Genomic DNA, 22601 nt, shown 5'->3' with positions numbered 1-22601 from the left:
ACTTACAGTGCAAAATTCGGAAGTCGATGTACAGGTACGGATGAGAGCCCCGTCGTTCTGGTTCAAATCCCAACCGGCTTCGTACTCTCACATCTCCTGGAAGGCAGGAAAAAAACAGCCCTCAAGAAACTTTCAACAAGGCCTGCAGTTGAAAAACAGAGCTTATCTGGCAATGGCAAATAGCAGCTTAAAATGTATGACAACTAATGAGCATGCAGCATCGTGCCAATGATTATTAAAAGTAAATGTCAGCAGAGGCATCAAAACAGATAAATAAGCTTGTGCTTTGCATTCAAACAAAACCAAAACGTAAAACACAGACTCTTTAATGATGCTTGTCAGTGCAACCTAGCGTGACATCTGTTAATACTCATTCAATATTTCATCTTTCAAAGGCTTTCAAGAAAATTTGCACAAACTGTAATACAAAATAATGGCAGCTTTCAGCAATTCAGTTGCTGATGATTGTAAAATTAGAAACTTTCCCACTAGCAGTTACTTACTTGAAAACAGCTGTTTGAATATTACACAAGCCCCTATCAAAATACCAAAACTGTGAATTAAAATTTAATACCACAAAATGTGAATGATGAAACTAAATCTGTGAAATGCAGGTTTTAAAATAATCAAGGTAAAGGAAACACATAAGGTAGAAATCTTTGATACAAACAATGCAAAACTGAACAAGCAAGCAGTGCTGACCAGGATGTTCTTGAAGAACACTGTGAAATAATTCAAACAAGCAACGAAAATAAATTCAGATTGTTTTAAACAGGTATGTAGAAGAATCAATGACTCATTGAAGGGCTCTCAGATTCACACATCTCTTGGAACAAAAAGCACCTTGGGTATAACACACAGGCCAAAGGGTGCCCTGTAATTCACAGCTTCACACTTTTCTTCCTGCTGGTCACTTGCATCAGTTCTCAGAAAAAAAAAAATATATAGAAAGATACAGAACAGTAGTTCAAAATGTGTAAACCTTTCCCCATAACTGCTTTTTAAAGCTTAATTCACTGACAAGAAAAATATTAACTGAGAAAAAAAAATGGTAAAAATACCTTCGCTGGAAAACACATTTTGATTCAGTTTTTGGAGGGTAAGGCAATTGTGTTCATTTGCAAGGCAGATTTATTTGCAACATTGTCTGTCACTTGACTGAAAGCCTAGCAACAGCAAGTTGCTTAGTCATTAATAATTCTGTCCATCGCAGAATTAGACTGGCAAAGAACAGTACTTCCACCTCTCCAGAGACGTCTTCGAGCAGGAATGCATAATGAAACCATTCTCTTTTTATCTTCTAGTGCCTTGCTTTTAACTAGAAGACAACGGCTTGGGATATGTAAACCCATATTTCAAAAAAACCTACTGAAAATAAAATAAAAATAAAAACATATTGTAAGTGCCACGAGAACTGCAGTTTTAGGGGGTGATAAAATGTGTTAAGTATTGAAAGGTGGGCTACAACGTGTTCCGTCTGCACGTTGAGGGCAAGTGAAACTGGATTCAGTGACACTGAGCATATTACAGAAGTGACATCACTTCCTCCCTAGAACCGTAGACTATGACATCACTTCCTCCCTAGAACCGTAGACTATGACATTACTTCCTCCCTAGAACCGTAGACTATGCAGAGCTAGCCCGCAGCGCACATCCTACGGGGTCTTTGTCGTAGGGCAGGTCACTGCTATCAAGGGAGCTGTGAGGTCCAAGCTCTAAGCCCGTGAATGACAATCTCACCATCAATGTGCTGCACTCAGTCATTTCAATTTTACTACAAACTGTAAAATGCCAATGTGTCTCATTCGGTTACGTATTGACTGCAGGTTTAAGAAATTCTGCTGTCCCAGGATACACAAGTTGTTGCTCTCACCAACTGAATGGCCTATCAAGTGTTTTCATGTTCATGGAAAAATAGAAGATTGAATAAGTAGGATTTTTTTCTTATAACAAACACCCACCACTAGATTTTAAAAGCAAATTTAATTTTTAATTAAGGATATATGGACTAAGAATGAACAGCAATTATGGCCAGTTTCCTACTGACAAATCAAACTAAAAAGTGTAACTCTTACATAGTAAAACTGCAACTTACAAAGCCATCAATGTTTAAGCTCAACAGTTAGACTTAATTAAAAAGAAAACTCGCCTACAACAGCACTGGCACAAGAGCTGCATAACCCAGCGTGAGAAATCAAACAGACTTGACCTTTAGAACCCTTGTCCAATAGCATGAAGCCTCCCAATTATTCATGTCTTGCATGAACTGTATATAAAAGTTAGCTAAAGAAATGTAGGTGCATTTGTATTTTTCAACTTTTATTAAGTAAAATGTGAAAATGATCATTATAAATGTGTAATTATACACTAAATACTCTATTCAAATGTATTGGTATTCATCTGGCAATTTCACAAAGCCTCAGTATGTTTGTAAAAGCTGCTAGCATGTACCTTGAATATCTCTGTACTTAAAAAAAACCACTCAGAACCTCAGACAAAAGATTATATATAAGATTATTTATCAAAAGGTTTGAGGTTAAAGCAAAGGTTGCAAACCTATCAGGAAGCGGATGCAAGAATGTTTTACTCAAATTTGTGATGTAGGCACAAAAGTGATCGTGAAGGATAGCTCGCAACCAAGAGTAACAGACCAATAGCAATTAAACATCTTCTCCTGATATTAAACAATATCAGGCTACAATGTTTACAAAATTACTGCCTTATGCTGGCCTCATGAATCTGGTCTGTGGCAGATTTCTAGGGCAACATGAAACCAGAGTTGGGGAAAAAAGTAGCTTATTGCTTACAAATGTGACCAAATCACAGGATCATGCCAGCATTATGATTAGCAAAGAAAGGTGAAGCTCATTTTTCAAATAAGTTCATCCTTCTGTTAAGAACAGAAATGATCTGCTCAGCTTTGAGTGTGATTTGCATGCCCTGGTCCTGGTGTCCCTCACTAAAACTGAGGACCAGTGAGATTACAAAGTTTTAACATCTGTAATGACGATTTGTCTTTCCTAGCACTGGTTTATTTTAGACAACATTTCAAATTTCAGTTAATAACTTGCTTACTTATTTTTTCTTCATTGATGTTTCACTGAACTGATGAAGCTGTGGACAAACCCACCATATTCAGAATGGAAATTGATGGGAAGTGATTAACGCAAAAAACATTGACATTTTATGATGGAAAAAAATACAAAACACAAACAAAAGGCTGATATCACTGGACAAGACTGTGGTACAAAAAAATAAACTGAAGCACGCATGGAACAAAGTCACAATGACAAATACAGCTATTCACAGAAATCACAATTACTCTTCATCTTGTAAAATTACTAGAGGTCTGAGCAAACAAGTCACTGAAGAATTGTCCTTCTCCACTTCTCTAACTGCCTCATCACTCATGCAGGAACATGGAGGGCAGGTTCATTTATGTTGCAATGAGTGTAAGGTATGAAGCAGGGACCCAACTGCATGCACACCTGCTCAAGACCACCTTTCACTTCAAGGGGTCCGTGGTCAAACTAGCAGGTTTAATTATATTACTGAGAGGTGGAAAAGAAAACATTGGCCCCTGATGATATTTTATTCAGGAATTGATATAACAATTCCAACCCTTGGAATGCCAAAAAGATCAAGAGCACTCACTAGTGATCATTCCAGTTAATCAGCAAATGCAATTACGCCAAACAAATGGCAAGACTGAAGCTTAACATACAAAAAAAAAAGTTGCCATATTCACTTCATTTTGGAAGTACTGTAATTTAAAATTCACACTCAACATAGATGAAAGGAAATTAAAGATTTCATAGAATACGTGTTTTAGATAACAACAGTGGTCTTTAGTTAACCCAGTGGTCTTTAGTGTGTAGATAAGCATGGGATCTGATCAAAGGATAATTGTTCTATATTTTTGGTTTCAGCATGGGTTTAAAGATCATTTGGATGGAAGCAAGGGTTTCAGTGACTTGTGTAGTTTGGCAATCTTCGAATTGTTAAATAAGTGAAATAAAAAAAAACACCTTTGAAAACCACTTTTTTTTCCAGTACTACCAGACAAAGTGGTTTTCTCAACTTACAGGAGTTCCAGCAAAAGTAGAAACAGTACTTACCTAGCATACGAATATACAGAGCAGTCTGATCAGAACTATCATAGGAGATTGCTCCACGTCTCTGCAAAAAAAAAAAAGATGAAAAATGAGCATTCTGAAAGTATGGAACACTACTAAGTGGGATAAAGGCGTTTTAAATCAGACACTAGGAAATCCTACCATGATGTGAAGGGAAATCTAAACATTTTAAATATATCATGAAATAATTTAAAGTTGCAAAAACAGGAGTTGTATAAACTCAAATTTACCTTAAAAATATCAATTTAGAAATTCAATCAACATATCAATATAAACAGTATTAACTAGATGTGTTTTACAAGTTTTCCGGTAATTGAAAGGACACCGGTAGAATACAACACTACATTAAAACAATTTGTCTGATCAAATCAAGCTGAAAGGACTGTTTTGGGGAGCTGCAAAAAAACACAAAGGTTAGAAACAGGAAGAAGATATGTGGCCCCATTCAATTCAGTTGGTTGCAAACGGCTAGTCGTGTACTGCATGTCGCAGTTTCTTGAAAGGTCAGCGTATTCGCTTTCACAATGTTAGATTGACTTTGTCAATTCCTCTGAGTTCTGAATTCTTGAATCAGGACTCGCAGTCTTATCTGTTCAAGACTCAAAAGATTTTTTTTAGCCTAATAGGTAGCTACATCAAGTTCGGAGCTTCCCCATCTTATTTTTATCGTTTAGGACGTTCCCACACAATCCACACAGACAAAATACGCTGCATTCCCTTCTGAATCGACTTCTTAAAGTCTAGTTTAAAGTCTAAATTGACTTATGTTAAAGAACGCTGTAGTCGTGATTAGATAAAACAAGAGCTCTAAAAAACTGGGCAAAAGAAAAAGGGAGGAAAGGAAATGTTTAAAAGCAGCATCTTAAAAAGTCAGTTTGTTGTAGTACTTTCTTACACATTTGTAGCCAGTAATCCCGAACAGCAAGTAATTTTCTCATCATGATTCATACCTTCCTTCCACTGCAGCAATTTGGCTAATCAAACTGGTCTCCATGTCGGACAACTTCTGCGATCATGTTTTCTGAACAGATATTCTCCCACAGTTACAGGCGTACCGGCAAGCAAAGCAAAACTTTTTTACATAATTTGGCTACCAAGAGTAAAGGCAGCCCTTTTCTGCCCTGTCACAGTAAATATCATCCAGATTTGTATTTAGGTACGTGATGAATTAAAGAGTTATTTTACCTACACCCTAAGGCACAGTGGGGAATTATGGGTTACCAACTTCAATGTTACACGGTTTTTATCATTTGAATAAGAGGTGCTTTTTCTGCATTCAAACAGAAAACAAGACATGAAACTATTATCAGATTCTAAAGTTCCTTATTTCTAGTTAAAGCATCAGTAGCACTAAACAGCATTAGAGATTGTATCTTAGCAACATATCACTTGAAAAATCTTGGTTAATCCAGCCTACAACTACATCCTAAAATGCATGTTGATGTATACAAATGACCTGTATCAACACAGATGAAGAAGTACTTGCAGGATATATGGCTGTTTCTTCACTACATTTATGTAATACTGGTCTCTCTCAGATCATCATCTGCTGTATGTTACTTAAATTCTTACCACATTATTACCACAGTCGTGAAACTATTTCTCACTTGACACCTTCCTGACGTGTGATTCATCAAAATAACATGCAGAACTGTTGCACACCAAGTTCAAATTCATTGTCATCATACTCATACACAGGTATATGGTATAACGGTTCAGATCGTAGGTGAGAGAGGCTGGGAGTTTAATAGTTTGATAGTGCAGGGGTAAAAACTGTCACTGAGTCTGGTAGTTCAGGCCCGAATGCTCCGGTGCCGTTTTCCAGATTGTAGAGGGTCAAACAGTCTGTAGCTGGGGTGTGTGGGGTCTTTGATGATGCTCAGAGCTTTCCTCAAGCACCGCCCATCATAAGTGTCCTGGATGGATGGGGGAGCAACCCCAGTGATGGACTGGGCAGTTTTCACCACCTGCTGTAGGGCTTTGCGGTCAGCGATACTGCAGTTGCCACACCACAGTGTGATGCAACCTGTCAGTGTGCTTTCTGTAGTGCATCTGTAAAAGTTAGTGAGGATCTGGGGAGATATCTGAGCCTTTTTAAACCATCTTAGGAAGTACTTTCTTAATCAGACAAGATTAAGAAAGTACTTAATCTTTCTTAAATCAGACAAGTGGCGTTGAGAGACCTGCTGACGAGCTGCAACCTTAACTTCCCAGGAGTCTCCCAGCCAGGTACTGACCAGGCTCACACCTGCTGAGCTACACCGGGCTGCCAGTTATGAGCTGCAGAATGATATGGCTGCTGGCGTATTTAAATACAATCCTTGTGCCGAGCACCACCCAGTATCAACCCTCATCCCCTCCCACTTTTAGAACGGTTTCTGTTGTCTGATGCACAACACACTACCTCTAAATAACTGAAAAACCAGGTTTCTGCTATACTTTATTCTACAAAACAGCTCAGGCAGATCGATGTAGACAAATGGCTATCCACTTTTATCCCCCCCCCCACATCGGGGTTTGAGGTTATGAAAGAGAAACCAAAGCAGCCGCTGTGAAACACTCAGCAGGAGTCCAGGCTCTTGCGGCTGCGTGCAGCCCAAGGTCGAGAAGCTGCAAGGTCACACAAAGTCCACTGCCACCTGTCAGAATAATCTCACATCACACACTCCTATGGCGATATCTCGCTGCCCTCTGCCACGAGGGTATTATAGCAGGTTATAATAAATCCATTATCTTTAAATATTATGACTTTTTTCCCCCTCAAATGAGCTGTATTATCCACATACACCTGCTGCTCCTTCTTGTTGTCCTTACAATAGCTCACTGTTGAGGACGACACAAACCCTGAAAGTGCCCCTCTGCAGGGCCCTGCGCCTCGTACCCCTGCAGCCTTCGGAGGAAAGCGCTCATGCTTTCTGAGCTCTACCACAAACAGCTAACAGAAAACACTGGCACACCTCCAGGACTACATTCAGATAGTTGGCTGGGGTGTCCCGAGATGGCATCAAATTCATTCTATGACGTCAATTGGCTGAACCAATTTGCATACTTGATTTTTATCCATTACCAACCCAACCCCTCGCCTCCCCCTTCATCCCTCCGAGCTTTAAAATGCAAAACAAAATCCTCGTAAACAGAGGTACAAAAGAGCTGCTCTATGGTTTTCTGCAGCAAAAGAAGAAACATCTAACGCAGCCATTTAAAGCATTCCACTTACATATTTCACAAGGCTGTTGCTCAAACATTTAATGTAAATCATTAGTGACACTTACCAACTATTCCTTTCTACGAAAACGTATCTCAGCTTGCCAGAATGAAATATTAAGGGTACTGGTTACTGGAAGTCTTGTTAAGGACTATTAAAAACCTTATTTAGTATGCACAAGGACTACTTACACAGAGTGTAGAGCCTGTGACAAATGCCTATGATGTCTTACAGAAACAGATGTGACTGTGCACACAGCCTTCAAAGGTCTAGACTCCAGACATTGTATACTTTAAATCAGGCTCCAGACTACAGCACACTCAAAAAGATCTGTTTCTGTTCAAAGTTTCAAGGTTGTCAGTTTTTGTTTACCTGAAAACTACTTAAGAGTTTTTACTTGGAGGCCAAGGTACAATGACCTCAACATCAATGAAAACTAAGTTTGGCATAGATCTCAGAATGAAAAATAAACAGTAGAGCTGCTATACTCCATATATACATACACACAAGCATCTGAAGTAATAGTATTTTATATTGTGGATCGTATTTAAAAGTATATGAAAGCACTTCACAAAATACAGTAAAACAGAACACAGGTCAGAGCCGAACGACAGTAAATATTTACACAAGTTAAATTACACATTAAAACCCATAAAAATGAGGTGATTAACAAAAACAATCATCATAATCAAATTCTTAATAGACCCAGGAAAGGACTTCCAAATGTGTGGAACCATAGTACGGAAAGCACTAATTTTTCCTTGGATAAACAAGAGTATCTTTGACAAAGCAGAAGTTCCATTCTGGCACAATGTCAATGCTGACAGAGAAAATCCTTAAATTTAAGTTGGGCCCAGGTCATTTAGTGCCTGAAACGTAAGCAACAAGATGTTACAGTTGATTCAATATTTAACTGGTAACCAGTGGAACGATGCTAGGACTGGACATACACAACCCTCATTACAGTAAAATAGTTTTCTCTCATTATAACCCAGACCGAGTACTAATGCACTGTTTGTAACATGCCGGACACTCTGCTTGATCTCTGTAGGAACATTACTCAATATCTGTGTTATAATACCAAGGTTAAAGACTGAAAACTTGAATTGCTTTCTCCATACCAAACCCAGACAAGAGTGCTCTGTGGTACATAATATTCTGAATCACCATCATGCACCATCATGTGTCGCATAAGTTTGTAACCTCAGAAACTGGCATAGTCTCATGACCATCAGCCACCAATCTAAAGTCTCAGACTGCACCGATGTGGTATGTGGCAATCTCAAAATTACCTCAGCTCTTGCTGCATTTTAACTGCAAATATTTTACCCCACACTTGTCTGAGGGACACCAGAAGTAATTCCAGCCAAACTTATACAATAAATTGCTTTGTGTCACAGCTAAGAACTATACTGCCTGTAAGGCTATAAGCAGTAAGGTCTCGACATACATGAGGTTTTGTTGCAGAGAACCGTCACGAATAGCCTAATTTGCACACAAAGTCCACCCCTATACTACACTGCAGTATATTTTTTAACCATGCAGACTATACAGTTACACTCCCTTATATAAGAAAATTAGCAAGGGATTGGCTTTAAATCAATTTCAATAACATTTATCAACTCAAAATAATACCGCACCTGAAGAAGCTCCACGGCCGATATGTTGGGTCTCTTTTCTTTTTTTTTAAGCAGGGAATAAACCTTCACCTGTTCCTCAAAATAATAATTACAAACCTGCAGTAAAAAATGTTACAATAGCACGGGTCCCTCTTTCTCTCTGCCTCCGTGATTAATTAGCGCCCCGCTGTAATGAAACGGGCGATAAAACTACAGTCCCCGACAGTCATCTCCAGCCCATCGTTCCCGACGCGGCCAACACAGAACCTGAAGTGTCTGTCATGAAATAAAACAGGGAGAGGCTCACTCACGAGTCAGATTTGTCTCATGATCCTAGTGTTTGACTCCGCAAATCTGAAAGTTGTAGTTAACAACCTTTGGCTCGGTTTCATCCGATCCACTCTTCCTCCTTACACAACCCCATCAGCCAGACCGAACTGCAAATAAACAAATTTGCCAATGTCGAGCCCCTGCTGAAATTATACAATTCTGAAAGCTACAAAGCCTTGCAAAAATTTTCAGCCTCTACTTAAATCAGATTCTGATGTGTTAGTTATAAACGAAAACATTGTTTTTCAATTGAACTCTAAAAACGAATGCTCAGAGCATTTTTACTTCTTTTTTTTTTTTTACTTGTAAAAGAGGTTAAATGTCAGCAAAACCTGGAAAGAAAATATGCAATCAAATTATAACTATTCTGCAACCTCAGTCAGTACTTGGTGGATCTCTATCAGCTTCGCACAGCTAAAAGGTGTAATTCATGACCTTGGTTCCTGGTATTTTGGAGTTCATTGATAAACTGCAGCCTTCACAACTCGGATAATGGATTCATATTGGATTCAATTCAGGACTCCGATTCAGGACCCACTCAAGGGCAGTTACTCTCATTGTCAGAGCATTCCCACTGTGGCTCCGGCCTCGTGCTTCACCCTAATGTGACCTTTCAACTCCGTTTTCGATTCTTGGCTGACTCAAGCGGGGTCTGTTCTGGGATTTGCGCCACCCATTTTCCCCTCAACTTTTGACAAGCTTCCCAGTCCCAGGAGCAGTAGGTCAGGCAGTGCTGAGCAATGGTGAGTGTTCTGCACTCATTACTGGAAAGTGATGGACTCAAATCCCAAGTGAGACACTGCTGTTGTACTTGTGAGCAAGGCGCTTCATCTGAATTGTTTTGGTATAATACCCCTCTGTATAAATGTTTGCAAACGTTAATTGCTTTGGATAAAAACATCCGACAAATAAATGAGGAATTAGATTAGAATAATCCCCATAACCTGGTACTGCCAAAATTAAGCTTAACATTTGGGACAGAATTCACTTCTTGATGTGCTATGTTGGGTGGCTGCACTAGGTATTAGTTCTTTTCATTTAGACCACAATCCTTCAGCAACATGTATGCAGTATTTTTACACTGTTGCAAACTGTTCAGTAAATTTCTTTCTTGAAGGGGCTGCAAATCTTTCAAAACCACCACTGGCTTTACAGTTTCCTGATCTGGGTAGAGCCTGGACAGTATGGTGCACTTCCCACTTGTTAATGAGCTTCACTGTACTCAACGGGATGAGTACCCTTCGCCTCATGTGTGCTCTTTTACCACTTTTCATGCAACTTGTTTCAAAAGCTCCTTGGTCTTCTGAATGATTTATTGCATCACAAGTACTACAGACAAGTAGCTCTAATTCACATTTAACTAGGTAGATAGTTAAATGTGAATTTGTACATGTGTCTGCACTCTGTAGTCAAGTTCAACCAATTTGATCACACGGAAAGAGAGACTATTACACCAATTGTGGCACAAAATAATCTTTTGTGCCTGAACTAATTTAGCAAATGAGTTCAATGCTTATGCAACTCGGAATCATCTAATTTTCTTTGACTTATGTAAAACCAGCATTTTAGAGTACGTTGTGTGGATTCTAAATATAAAGTTCTAGTTAAATTTAAAGCTTGTTCTCTGTCCCACCTTAAATGTGACTTTAGTCACTTATAAGGTTTCTAAATAATTACAAGATGACAAAATGCAAATCATTGGCACAAGTTTATTGCTATGGTACATGAGGTGTTCTACACATTTTAGCATGTCCATCTGTTACATTTTAATTCCATTGGAATAGCAATTAAAAACTGTCACCAACTCCCTACTTTTTTACAAGGGATGCCAAGTAATAGATAGCTAGACAAAAGTATTCCAAAAACATAATTAATACACAGCTGATAGATCTGTTGGCTTGGAAACAAGCCATCATCACCTTTACATAAAGTGGAAAACTCATTTAAAAAAAGCCTCATTTGAAAGCTATACACACATGTACCACACAGTTCACTACCTGAAAAAAAGGTATTGGCACCAGATCTGGAATCCTGACCTATTCTCAAGCTTTCAATATTCTTTCAGATTGCTATGGTCCTTTGTGTGGACCATGGTTATCGTTTCCAATACCAAGAGTTTATTACTCTCATTAGGATTTAGAAACCTAACTAATTAAATAACAAAATTAGCAATGGTGAGACCCTACTGTTTCAAATACTTTGGAACAAATCTACTTTTCTCATCTTATTGCTCGTCTACATTGCTATACTCACATCCCAGATCATAACGGCATTCAGAATGGGGGAAAAGAGTGTTCATACAGTATGTACAGTAATTCTTACGCCAGCAGCCATATCACCCTGCAACTCTCAACTGGCAGCCCACTGAACCTCAGCAGGTGTGAGCCTGGTCAGTACCTGGATGGGAGACCTCCTGTGAAAAACTAAGGTTGCTGCTGGAAGAGGTGTTAGTGGGGCCAGCAGGGGGTGCCCACCCTGCGGTCCTTGTGGTTCCTAATTCCCCAGTATAGTGACAGGGACACTATACTGTAAACAGGCGCTGTCCTTCGGATGAGACGTAAAACCGAAGTCCTGACTCCGCGGTCGTTAAAAATCCCAGGGCGTTTCTCGAAAAGAGTAGGGGTGTAACCCCAGCATCCTGGCCAAATTTCCCATTGGTCCTTACCAATCATGGCCTCCTAATAATCCCCATCTATGGTGAGCGCACTATGGCTGCCATCGCATCATCCAGGTGGATGCTGCACGTTGGTGGTGGTGGAGTGGAGTCCCCATTACCTGTAAAGCACTGTGAGTGGAGTGTCCAGAAAAGTGCTATATAAGTGTAAGCAATTATTAATCATAAATTATTATGGACAACAGATCTGCACCTCCTAAAGCTAACTGATTTTTCACAGGGTCAAATTCAAGCAGCTGCACAAACCACTCGCAAGAGCTGAATGGTCTCACTGCATGACATAAGAACAGAATTGCAGAGTTCAACTACATCATTTCTGTTAAACACCCTTTTGCCTCATGTTACATATTAAAAGGGAAGGATGGACAAAATAAGGCATGGATTCCATCAAGTTTAGAGGAGTTTGGGTACATCAATAAAAGTTGCCAGTATTACAGACCTTAGGTTTACAGTGTATTTTCTAGACAAGGCTGGAGTCAATGTCAGCGTGTCATCTCCAGTTCCACTTCCTTTTTCACGTTAAACAAAACTGAATTGGCCTGAAGAAGAAACTGAAAGTAAAACGGAGAACTGACCCCAATCCCTTCTTCTGGGTTTGGTTCCAACGGAACAATAAGTAAAGGAAACAACGAAAACACAGAACTTGTCCACTAGTGATTTCAGCCAATTTTCAAACTACTGTTGATGGGAGGGATGTGACAGAAAGGAGCATTAAAAAAAAATAATTCACAATAAGGCTGTTGTAGCTGGGAAGGGCGGTCTGTACTACATGATTAGAACAAAGTTCAGTGGTTTCTTTGGGACCCTTTTGTGTCTGTTAAGTTTTCATTTCAATGGACGACAATCTTGAACATTACTGCTATCTAATTGATGTTGACTTCTTTCACCTTTTACTGCACTCGTCTTTGATTAATAAAATAACCCCTACAGATTAAAGTAATAGCTTTATTCCATGCTGGAAAAAAAGAAGAAAGAAATCACAATGTTTTGGCCGTGGAGCCTTCTGTCGCTGAACTTCAAAATAAATTGACCAGCAACCGATTCTTTCATTCCACTATGGTCCCAAAAGGAACACAAGAGTGAGTACCTTTGGGAAAGGGGCATGAAGGTGAGGGCAGAGCTGTATGTTTATCACAAACACCAAAACTGAGTCATGTACTGTATATTCATTGAATTGAAAGGCCTGAAGAGTCTTGAATCCACATCACCCACATGGCGAGACCGACAGTGGCCTCCCTCCAATTCAAACCTTCGTGTCCAGTTCAATGCAGGCTCAGGTTCCAGGAAATGTGCACGCTTACATGTCACCATGTACTCACACAAATATTTACTAACATAGGAGTTATAAGCAAAATTAAATACAGGGAAAAGTTGGGAAACTGAGCGAGAAAAGCCAGTTGGATGTACTGTACAGGGATGGCAGTCTATAGCTATTAATCAAATATTACAGAAATTAACTACAGAAGCGAGGCAGACAGACCTCTCTGGTCCAGCCAACTGTTTGTATGCCAATAATATATGTACAAATCCGAAAAAACTAAGAACAATTTACTCACAGACCCCATATTGGTTCAATCTGTGAAATGTTTGAATGTTTCTTGCCAACGCAAGGCTTCTGACATACAGAAGTTCAAAAAGGATCAATGCATTTAGCACTAGGAATGCACTGGTTTTGATGGGATAGACAAAGCAGAGTTACGTTAACAAGGAGTCAACAGATCCCAAGAAATCCCAAGCTTTTGCCTACTAATTACGTGAATCAGAGTAACACTATGCACAACATGAGAGAGGGAAATGTCTGATTAGCTGTCGGATTTAGTTTCAGTGATCCACGGTAACCCTTGTAAGTCTGGCCAGCAAAACCAGACAGAGACGCACGCCAAGGAGCAGTTCTCTGCTGTATTTGGTTATGTAGCATTATCTGCCAACTATATTTCTTGATTGATCATCATTTGAAATGATGAACCGCTACAATTACAACAGGATTTCAATTAATCAGACAAGAACAAACACTACTTTCTTCTGAAATACAAAGGATATAACAAAGGACATTGTGTATCTCTCAAACTGTTCAAAATATAATCTTATCATACTAAAAAAAGTTTAAAGGTGCAGAGTTCACAGTGCCTGACGTCAGATGTTTTTGGTCCATTTTAGACTCTGGACACAGAGTATTGAGCTGAACACATCAAGAAAATAAGTCGCCCTAAACGTTCAAAAGTCTTCTTGTCCAATAACCTATTTCGACAGTGACACACTTGGTCCTACTACTATAAAGAGCACCACAGTGAAGCAGCAGTTAAAGACCTAGTCACTGAGCAGTACATCTACAAAACACAGTACATCATGAGTGTTCTCAAACAGTTCAACTCATGAAATGCTGGAATGATTAAAAAAAGAATCCACGATAAGAGGATTCTTGATAACATACCTGTATGATCACATTACCACTACCAGCGGTTCGCAAACTACACAAAACCGTAGCAAGTCATGAAACTGTATTGTTAGACACCGAAGACCCAAAAAACACTTGATCCAAACATCGCCACCACCCAAACTGGAATTCAAACTCATGCAAAACTCTGAATTTCTTTGTGCTGGAGCAACACTGCTTTGGCACAGCAGAGGAGTCTATAGCCCTCAATGCATTTAGCTCAGCACCAGGTTCTCTCTGCTAGATGACCTACCTTTGAGGTAATCCACCTGATTAGGGCTACAATCAGGGACCAAATCAATACAATTCCCATTGGATCTCCCCAGCGTCGAGGATCATAGTCTTTTTCCTCCCTCTCCACTGGAAGCTGCCGGAATAGTTAGGACTTCAATAAATCACAGCAGGCAGGCAGGCAGCAGGCAGGCAGGCAGGCGGCAGCGAGTGGCACAGACTCTGGAGGACACAGAGCCTTGTGCAGCTGTCTTACCCTGACCGCTATCACCTGACCGCCCCGCTCTGGGGACTGACTGCTTGGGATTGCTCCATTGTGCCCCCAGCTCCCCAGCTGAGTTCCTGCCTCCTCAGCTGCAGATCCCAGCGAGGGGGGGCGGGGGTGGGGGGGACACTCATGCTCTGTAGCAACAGCCAAACAAACTCGTAAACACTCTCCACACTCTTGGCGTGTGTGTGTGTGTGTGTGTGTGTGTGGGGGGGGGGGGGGTCAGAGAGTGGAGGAGAGAGGAGGGACAGGCTTGGTAAGTACCAGAAACACTTCGTCGGTGATGAAGACCCTTGTTTATGGAGGCACACTGGGCAGGGAGCTGCCAGTAACAGCTGATCGGCATTGCTGGCTTGAAACTGGGTTGAAAGACGCAGATGGGTAAGGTGGTTATGATGACCACACCATGGAACTGTGAGGTAAGCCCATATACCGCAAAAAGAGAAATGGATGGAGGATATGAAGCTGAATGCCAGGATAAAAAAAATGCCAAATTTGTTTTTTTGTTTTGTTTTTCTTTTTGCACAGTTTATCATGATTTTATTTTTATCTAATTCTTAGAGGATAAATTCCATTTTGAACACCATGACTATTGAGTCTCAAATTATAAAAACATAGCATACAAATTGCTTTAGCCACTATGACCAATGGAAAAAATCCCTGAAACTACATAGGCATCCGTTATCATTGTACTTGATAAACCTTTCTGTTTTACCAGATACAAGTAACTCAGTATAGTAAGCGAGTTTAACTGACTAGTCCACAGAGAAACTAGATCACATGCAATGCAGACAATCAGCCCAGCCAGAATAGGACATGAGAAGGGATGCCACTGGCCTCTAGGACACACCTGTCAGTCTTGGTGTTGGCCTTGAACAAGCCAGTTGAAAAACAGAGTGAAGGTATGTGCCTGCCTGAAGGCATACTGACCAAATTAGGCCTCTCAACCTGGAGTGACTTCACAGCAGATTGCAGTGGAGAACCACAGAGAGAAACAGTCCCATCACAAGGCCCACTGCTCCAGTACACGATGAGCAGCAGGATAAGAGCTTGCAGCGCTCAGCAACTGGGTTCCTCAAAGTCACTGAATTCCTGCCAGGCCAGCTGCACTGCACAAAATACCAAAACTGTTACAAGCCACTATCAAGCTGGCACACTTTATTAACTTTATTATTCCAAGCTTTACATCTTTAAATAAAGTGAGAAGGGCCTAGTTTTAAGGTTCATTTTGTAATAATTTAGACAAATAAATTCATATCGAGTTCAGAACCCAGTCACAAGTGCTTATATCAAAGTGTTCAAAGAGTAAGTAAACAGGATGTTGGTTGCAGCTGAGGTGTTCAACAGTTCAGGAGTCACTTGCTTGAGCTTGGGCAATGTTATTAGCGGACAGTGACTGTGAAGTAGCAGCCAGTCAGGGTCTGAGCAATGCCAGGACTCACAGGACTTTAATTAGCCGAGGCTTTGTTTCCTTCACTGCAACAGCAAAGCTCCTGCAAGCTTGAAGTGACATTACTGTACGATGGTCCATTCCAGTCGGTGTTAGCTCTCCTGTAAGACACTGTGAGCCTGGCAGTGTGGCACAAGATGAACTAAGACATACACTGCAATGTTACGGAGCTAAAAAAACCCACTAGATTCAATTTTACCGAGACCAATGGAAGTTTGTCACAGAGTTTTTTCCAGATTGTTCAGAGGACATGTATGATCAGGTCTCACAGTGTCACTATCACTTCTCCTGCACATTAACCATGAAAATCAAGTCTTAAATCAGCATGTCACAGATTTCTCCCACTTGTGAAGGCCCATTATTCAGTCTCATGGACAGAACCACTCCATGCTCCGAGGTCTTTAGCTGGCCCATTCTTGGGGAAGTACGTAGTCCACTATTTAGTTCACTTTTCTCTGGGTTTCTCTCACTCAGATCATCCTCCTATCTACAAGTATTCACTAATCACTTTCCATGAATCTCATTAATCAGCAGAGCATTGTACCTGACTGACTGTGTCACCCACTCACTTTGTTCATTTCACTAATCATCTTTCACTATTCCAGTCATAATTCCTTACCAACCCTTTGCAGATGCTCTCCGCACTTCACTGTCCTCCTGATTTCAGGTTCTGAATCTTAAACATTAAAAATATTCCCACTTATTCTTCACTCCTGCCTATACTGGCTGATCCTGTTTGGCCAGGGCCTTAATTCTACATTTACATGATTTGTGCCCCTGGCACAGCAGCTAGTTTATTTTTCTCACTCCCCTCACACTCTTTCTCCCCTCCCAAATTACATTCGCAAAACATTAACATACTCTTAATTTGAGACATTCTATCCATACTAGTGCCTAAAAGCAGAAGTTGAATAGAAAAAGCAAAAAAAAAGATGCACAACTTTTCCGTCTTTGCCAACAAAGGTACACTCACTCAGACAATCTGTTACAACATTAGCCATAATGTTTATATCTACAAAATCATACAATAGCTCCTTGTTTAAAAGAATCTAAAAAGCTTATTACCATAGAATTGCCGTTGAAATGGCTAAACAGTTCTTAAATTGCTTTAAGCAAAAAGAGCAAATAAGAGCTGAACAAAAGTTGCATGCTTGCTGATGCTTAACTCTTCAGTGACAAAGGATCTTAATCTCTGATAGTACCATGCTGAACTACACAAACGCAGCTACTGTGCCTCTGAACACTGTGCCAGAACAAAAAGCTGCAAGATAGTTGGGCTGCTTGTCTGGTTCCGTGTCGATGAACAAACCCAGAATAAGCGATGGGCATTCTCCGAGAAAATCATGGGAACAGAAACCACTGAGACACTGCCACAGCTCCTATCTAAAAAAAAGCTCATGAGTAAACTACACTTCAAACAAAAAACAAATGGAAAACATGAAAACATTACAGAAAAGGAAGAATTTTTGTAAATCGTTTTTCTGTGGCTTGGAAAAAAGCAAACTGTAAATCAGTGGCAGCTGTAGACATTTTTTCTACAGGGTTGTATGATATTCTCGATAAAATGCTGCTTTGAGAAGACTAGAGATTTTACAGGAAAACAACCTTTTGGCACTCACCCTAATACCGTACACAAAGAAATACACATGGTGGCATTTTCAATTTGGTCATTTTAAAGTATTTGGTTGTTTAAGCAATTTGAACTTGGAAAAAAAAGAGATACTGCATGTTTTAGGTCCGCTAATTTAGTGCATCTCTTTAAATCAGGCTAACATACAACCTTGCTGAAAGTAAAGTTAATGCAAATTCAAACAGTTACGCAAATGAAAGAAGACATCACACCACACAGAGACACTAAGCAGATTGTACCAATTCATTTACCTCCTGTATTGCAATTATACTGTAATACAGTTATTTCAGCTGACATAATTAGAAACCAGTTTCTGAACCTTAAACTATAAGCAGGGTGGTGTCTCCTATGACATCGGAAACACATCATCAATGACCAAACGCCTCATCTGAGTCACTCTCGATTACCCAATGGAGTGATCTGGCAATTACATCTTGCATAATTACAACTTGTGTCTTCTAGCTTTTTTCTAGCTTTCTAAACCACGAGCGGTGCTCCTCATCTGCAGCTGCACTGCAAGATGGTTTGCAGATTATCAGCCTTCGGTCACAGGCCTGTAGGATCTAGAACTCTAGTTCACATAACTGGAGCAGCCTCTCATTCCCGAATTAAAACGGGAACAGAGATTGCACAGCTCTGGACTGACTCAAACCAGAGTGTTTACAGAAGCAAATGCCATCATTTCTGGGAAGGTGGCACATATTAGAATTATTAAAGAATGCCCTCTGTAAATCCAGTATCACCCAGAGAATAAAACTACATTTCTACGTTTCAGCTACATTTAAAAAAAAAAGAACATTATGACAAATTTTGTGTTTAATTAATTTTCCATTTTAAAAGAACTATTGAAACACATTTCAGCAACAGATCAATTAAGGAAGGTCTCAATGCGGAAACATGAATCCTTGAAAACTACTGATATTTGTATCCAAGTGATATTATTTAATAAAACACCACCTGTTTAACTGATCATACTGTAGATAAATTGATCCAGGCCTTTAGAAAATGATGATTTACAGATTACATATAAAACCTGCCTACACCTATGAATCCAGGACCAGGGATGGAGAGCTCAAAATTAGAGTATTTATTTCCAAAACAATCCCAATTCTAGCCATCGTTACAGATTGCATATAGCTAAACGTGTATATGACACAACAACAAAAAAAATGACAACCTCCTTGTTGGTTTTCCAATTACACTATTAAACAGGAAAAACTGAATACTTTTCGGATTTCTAAGCCTACAGTGATCTTTTTTAACTCAAAAGCAATCATCAAAGACACCCGATAGGGAATGTGCATTCTTCACTGTGCTCCTTTATGCTTCAGCATTTAGCATTAATGTAGCTTTTGGCACGGTGCCAGGCCGCAATTAAAAATGGTCCAACCACACAAGAGCCAGTCTGTAAGAAAGCAGAGACAGGTTATGACAGTTTTCTGCAGGTTTGTGGATCCGTTCACCCACTTTCACATTAATATGCTGTTTGAATTCACAAAAATCGAACTGCAGACAAGGCAACCCTCAGTTGTTTTTTTTTGTTTGTTTTTTCTTTACAAGAAACCTGCAAATATATAGGTCACACCGAAACAAAGACTTACACTTTGCCTTTGCAGACTACGAAAACAGCACGGAAAGTAAAACAAAACGCCATCTGACCTGCAGAACTGATAACTGATCAACATGTTTGAGAGAGGAAAACAACTCCTACCTATGATACCTGAACTCCATCAGCTAAGAACGTGTACCATATACTTAAACAACTGGGGAAATTCCAGATTTTCATTTGATCATCCGTATCTGATTAGCAAGCATATCAGAGATATGGCCATAAAGGAATTTGTTATGCAAACAGGTTAAAGGAACATAACCTCTCTGACTTCAAAAGGACACTTGGCAAGTATTCAGAAACGTGAAAAGGTAGTGATGAAGAAAGCCCAGAGGTCTACCTCAGAGAATGCATGTCTTTGGACACAGGCTCGTGGGGATGTGAAGCAAAATGGCAAGATATGTTACTGAAGCAGATGCCCCGGGATCCCTCAGGAAACAGCTGGGCGAGAGCCTCGGATTAAGCAAGTGACCACCAAGAGATCGAGCTGGCCCAAGGCCTCCTCTCATTTGTAGCATTTCTTGCATTTTCTTAGGTTCTTATGGTACGGGGACAGGCAGAATAGATAGATAATACTTTATTAATCCCGTAGGGAAATTGATGAAATTGAATAAAGGTGTTTGAGGTATTAAAGACGCAAATAAAATCATTAAACTTTGACAAAGTTTCAAATCCTACTCAGATGAGATTGGAATAACAAAACTTCAGAGATCGCCTTTTGATTTATGACCGGCAAGTGCAGCAGTCGAACCTGTCCATTTGCTCATGATTCATGTAAACTGTGCCTTTGTCACTGGCATACAGTGAGCATTCTAAACATCCTGGTGCAAAAAGGTCACCTCGCGTGTGTAATAAATACAGATGGAAATCCACCAGATGACGGAAACTTCTTGGCAGGATTAGAGACAAAGGACAAACCTTAGCCCGTTCATTCCAGCGCTCAATGATATACATCTCTGTGTCAGGTTTCCTATGATCTGGAATATATAATCAATTGTTTCAATAGCACAGTTTGGCCCAAACTGCAAATTTCTTTAATTCATAAAAACTAAGCACAGGCATTCCGCTTTTTGAATTAAATCAGAAGGCTGCAGTGCATTAGCTCATGACAGGGGTTCGATTTCAAAACTGTCAGCAAAGGTGCTCAAAGGTGGTCAAAATCTTAAATATTCCCAGAGCCAGTGAATTCCACAGACACAAGTCGCAAGAAGGAAAATAGATAAGAGACATGGAAATCAGTTAACTCACACAGCATAGTATGACATGTTTTAAGAAGTCTGTTCATTAACATCCTACTACAAGTGACAATTAAAAATAAAAGGCCAGAGCTCAGCAGCAGACTGACTGGTTAAAAGACGGCTCAAGGCTCTGCTATAAATGCAACGCTGTTTTGTTTTGCAAGATAGGCAAGATGTCAGCCTCAGGCGGGTTTTGTTCACAGCCTGTTTCTGAAAGGTTGCTCTGATCTTTGTTTTGACACAGGTAAATGCCACATGAAGGCTGTTTTGGTACTAAAAAGCAAGTCACTGCGTCACTTTCTCTCTGTCTGCAATCTTGAGAATGTAAAATAAGTTACAATATACGAGAAATGTTGTTCAGAATGTCACGCTTTGGCTAAACGTTAACAACTCCTCAATGGTTTTCTTCTGTACACGAAATGGAACAGACTATTTCCTCTTACATTTTCCGTATCAAAATCCCAAACTAGGCATTTTAGAAACAAATTGAAAAATGAACAAAGTTTTGTGTTCTGAATGTTGTCAAAAAGAATACATAAAATACTGACGAGCAGCAAGACTCAGAAAAGAAATACAGATCATATTAAAAGCAGCTAATCAATAAAGCACAAAGCTGCACTACTTCAGAAGTTATTTCCTACAGATATAACACCATTACTGCAAAGCAAAATGTAAATTAGTGTCAAAGCAAACATCCATATCCTCAGAGCCCATTAAAAAATACTCTTACAGAATATGGGAGAACTTCCTGGACTGTGGAAACTCTAATCAAGATGCATTTCAAGGTCTGCTACTTAAAGAGCATTAACTGGCCTGAAGCATAGTCCAGCTTGCAAACATTTTTTGCAAAATACGGTACAGGAAAAAAAAAGAATATATATTTGGTGAGCAGCGTGCTTATCTAAAGAGCTTTCTTCAGTGTTTAATAAATCAAGTATACTTAAAAGGCAAGACACAGTTCAAGGTCACTGAATTCAACAGTTTGAGGCCACTGAATGCAAGAGCACCAGAAGCTGTTCAATGTTTTTCACATACTTTAGTTTTCGGAGATGTACTGGTTGTACTTTCTCATAAACCAATTTTTTTCTAGCTCGGGAATCCATTTGCTGTGAAGCCCTTTTTAGAACACAGCGAAACTCAGCTTTAAAATTAAAAAGCACATTGCCAGTTCACTTTTAAAAATATAACTTGAAATACAAATACTGCTACAAATAGGGGGGTACAAAACTGGAGAAATACCAGAAATTGACAGAGTGGATTAATCAATAAATTAAACAATCACAACCCCCAACTTGTAAAGATTTTGCCAAGAATATACCTGAGCAGTTGGCATAATTAGGAGGCACCTGAGTTCTTTGATCTCTGGGATAGCTTTGGTGACGCTGGGTTTGTTGCATGTATTTTCATTGTTAACAAAAAACACACAACATACAACATCTGAATTACGCTGTGTATAAATTTACTAGCAAGGCGTTTCGAAGACCCACGCCTTGACCATTCCAGAAACCCCGAGGCTGCTCGCGCGTGTTTAAATCCTCCAATACAAGGCCTGGCCATATACACTGGCAAAAGGAGAGCTTCTAAACCCAACAGAATACAGTTAAATCTCTCTCTTTAAACTCGAATGCCACAAAACAAATGGGATCGTGTCTCCCTATTCTAAAAATGCACCCACTAAACAGGAGAGGCCGTTTTTCACCGAGGGATTCTTCACAGAGGAAATCAAAGTTTCTAAGAACATCAGAACAGCAAGCTGTCTTAACATCATCAAGAACAT

At 39.8% G+C, this 22601-nt stretch overlaps 1 protein-coding gene across 7 annotated transcripts in view; it reads right to left on the bottom strand.

Annotated features, from left to right (window-relative positions):
* Nucleotides 1-22601, bottom strand: part of pde7a (phosphodiesterase 7A) — a 51546-nt gene that overhangs the window by 13944 nt on the left and 15001 nt on the right. For 2 of the 7 annotated variants that reach the window (XM_088642329.1, XM_088642331.1), the window contains exons 2-3: nt 4119-4179; nt 7-96 (exon numbers count right to left, since the gene is read on the bottom strand). In XM_088642329.1, coding sequence (XP_088498455.1) covers nt 7-96; nt 4119-4179 — 151 coding nt within the window. Of the gene's footprint in view, nt 1-6; nt 97-4118; nt 4180-14651; nt 14898-20504; nt 20556-22601 lie in introns of those variants that run through there. The other 5 variants (XM_088642334.1, XM_088642335.1, XM_088642333.1 and 2 more) reach the window with 5 other exon arrangements.

Source organism: Lepisosteus platostomus, chromosome 8 (assembly GCF_059453375.1).
Source record: "Lepisosteus platostomus isolate fLepPlt1 chromosome 8, fLepPlt1.hap1, whole genome shotgun sequence".
Lineage (NCBI taxonomy): Eukaryota > Metazoa > Chordata > Actinopteri > Semionotiformes > Lepisosteidae > Lepisosteus > Lepisosteus platostomus.
The sequence above is the reverse complement of the archived record's forward strand: the minus strand, read 5'-3'. Positions and strand labels throughout refer to the sequence as shown.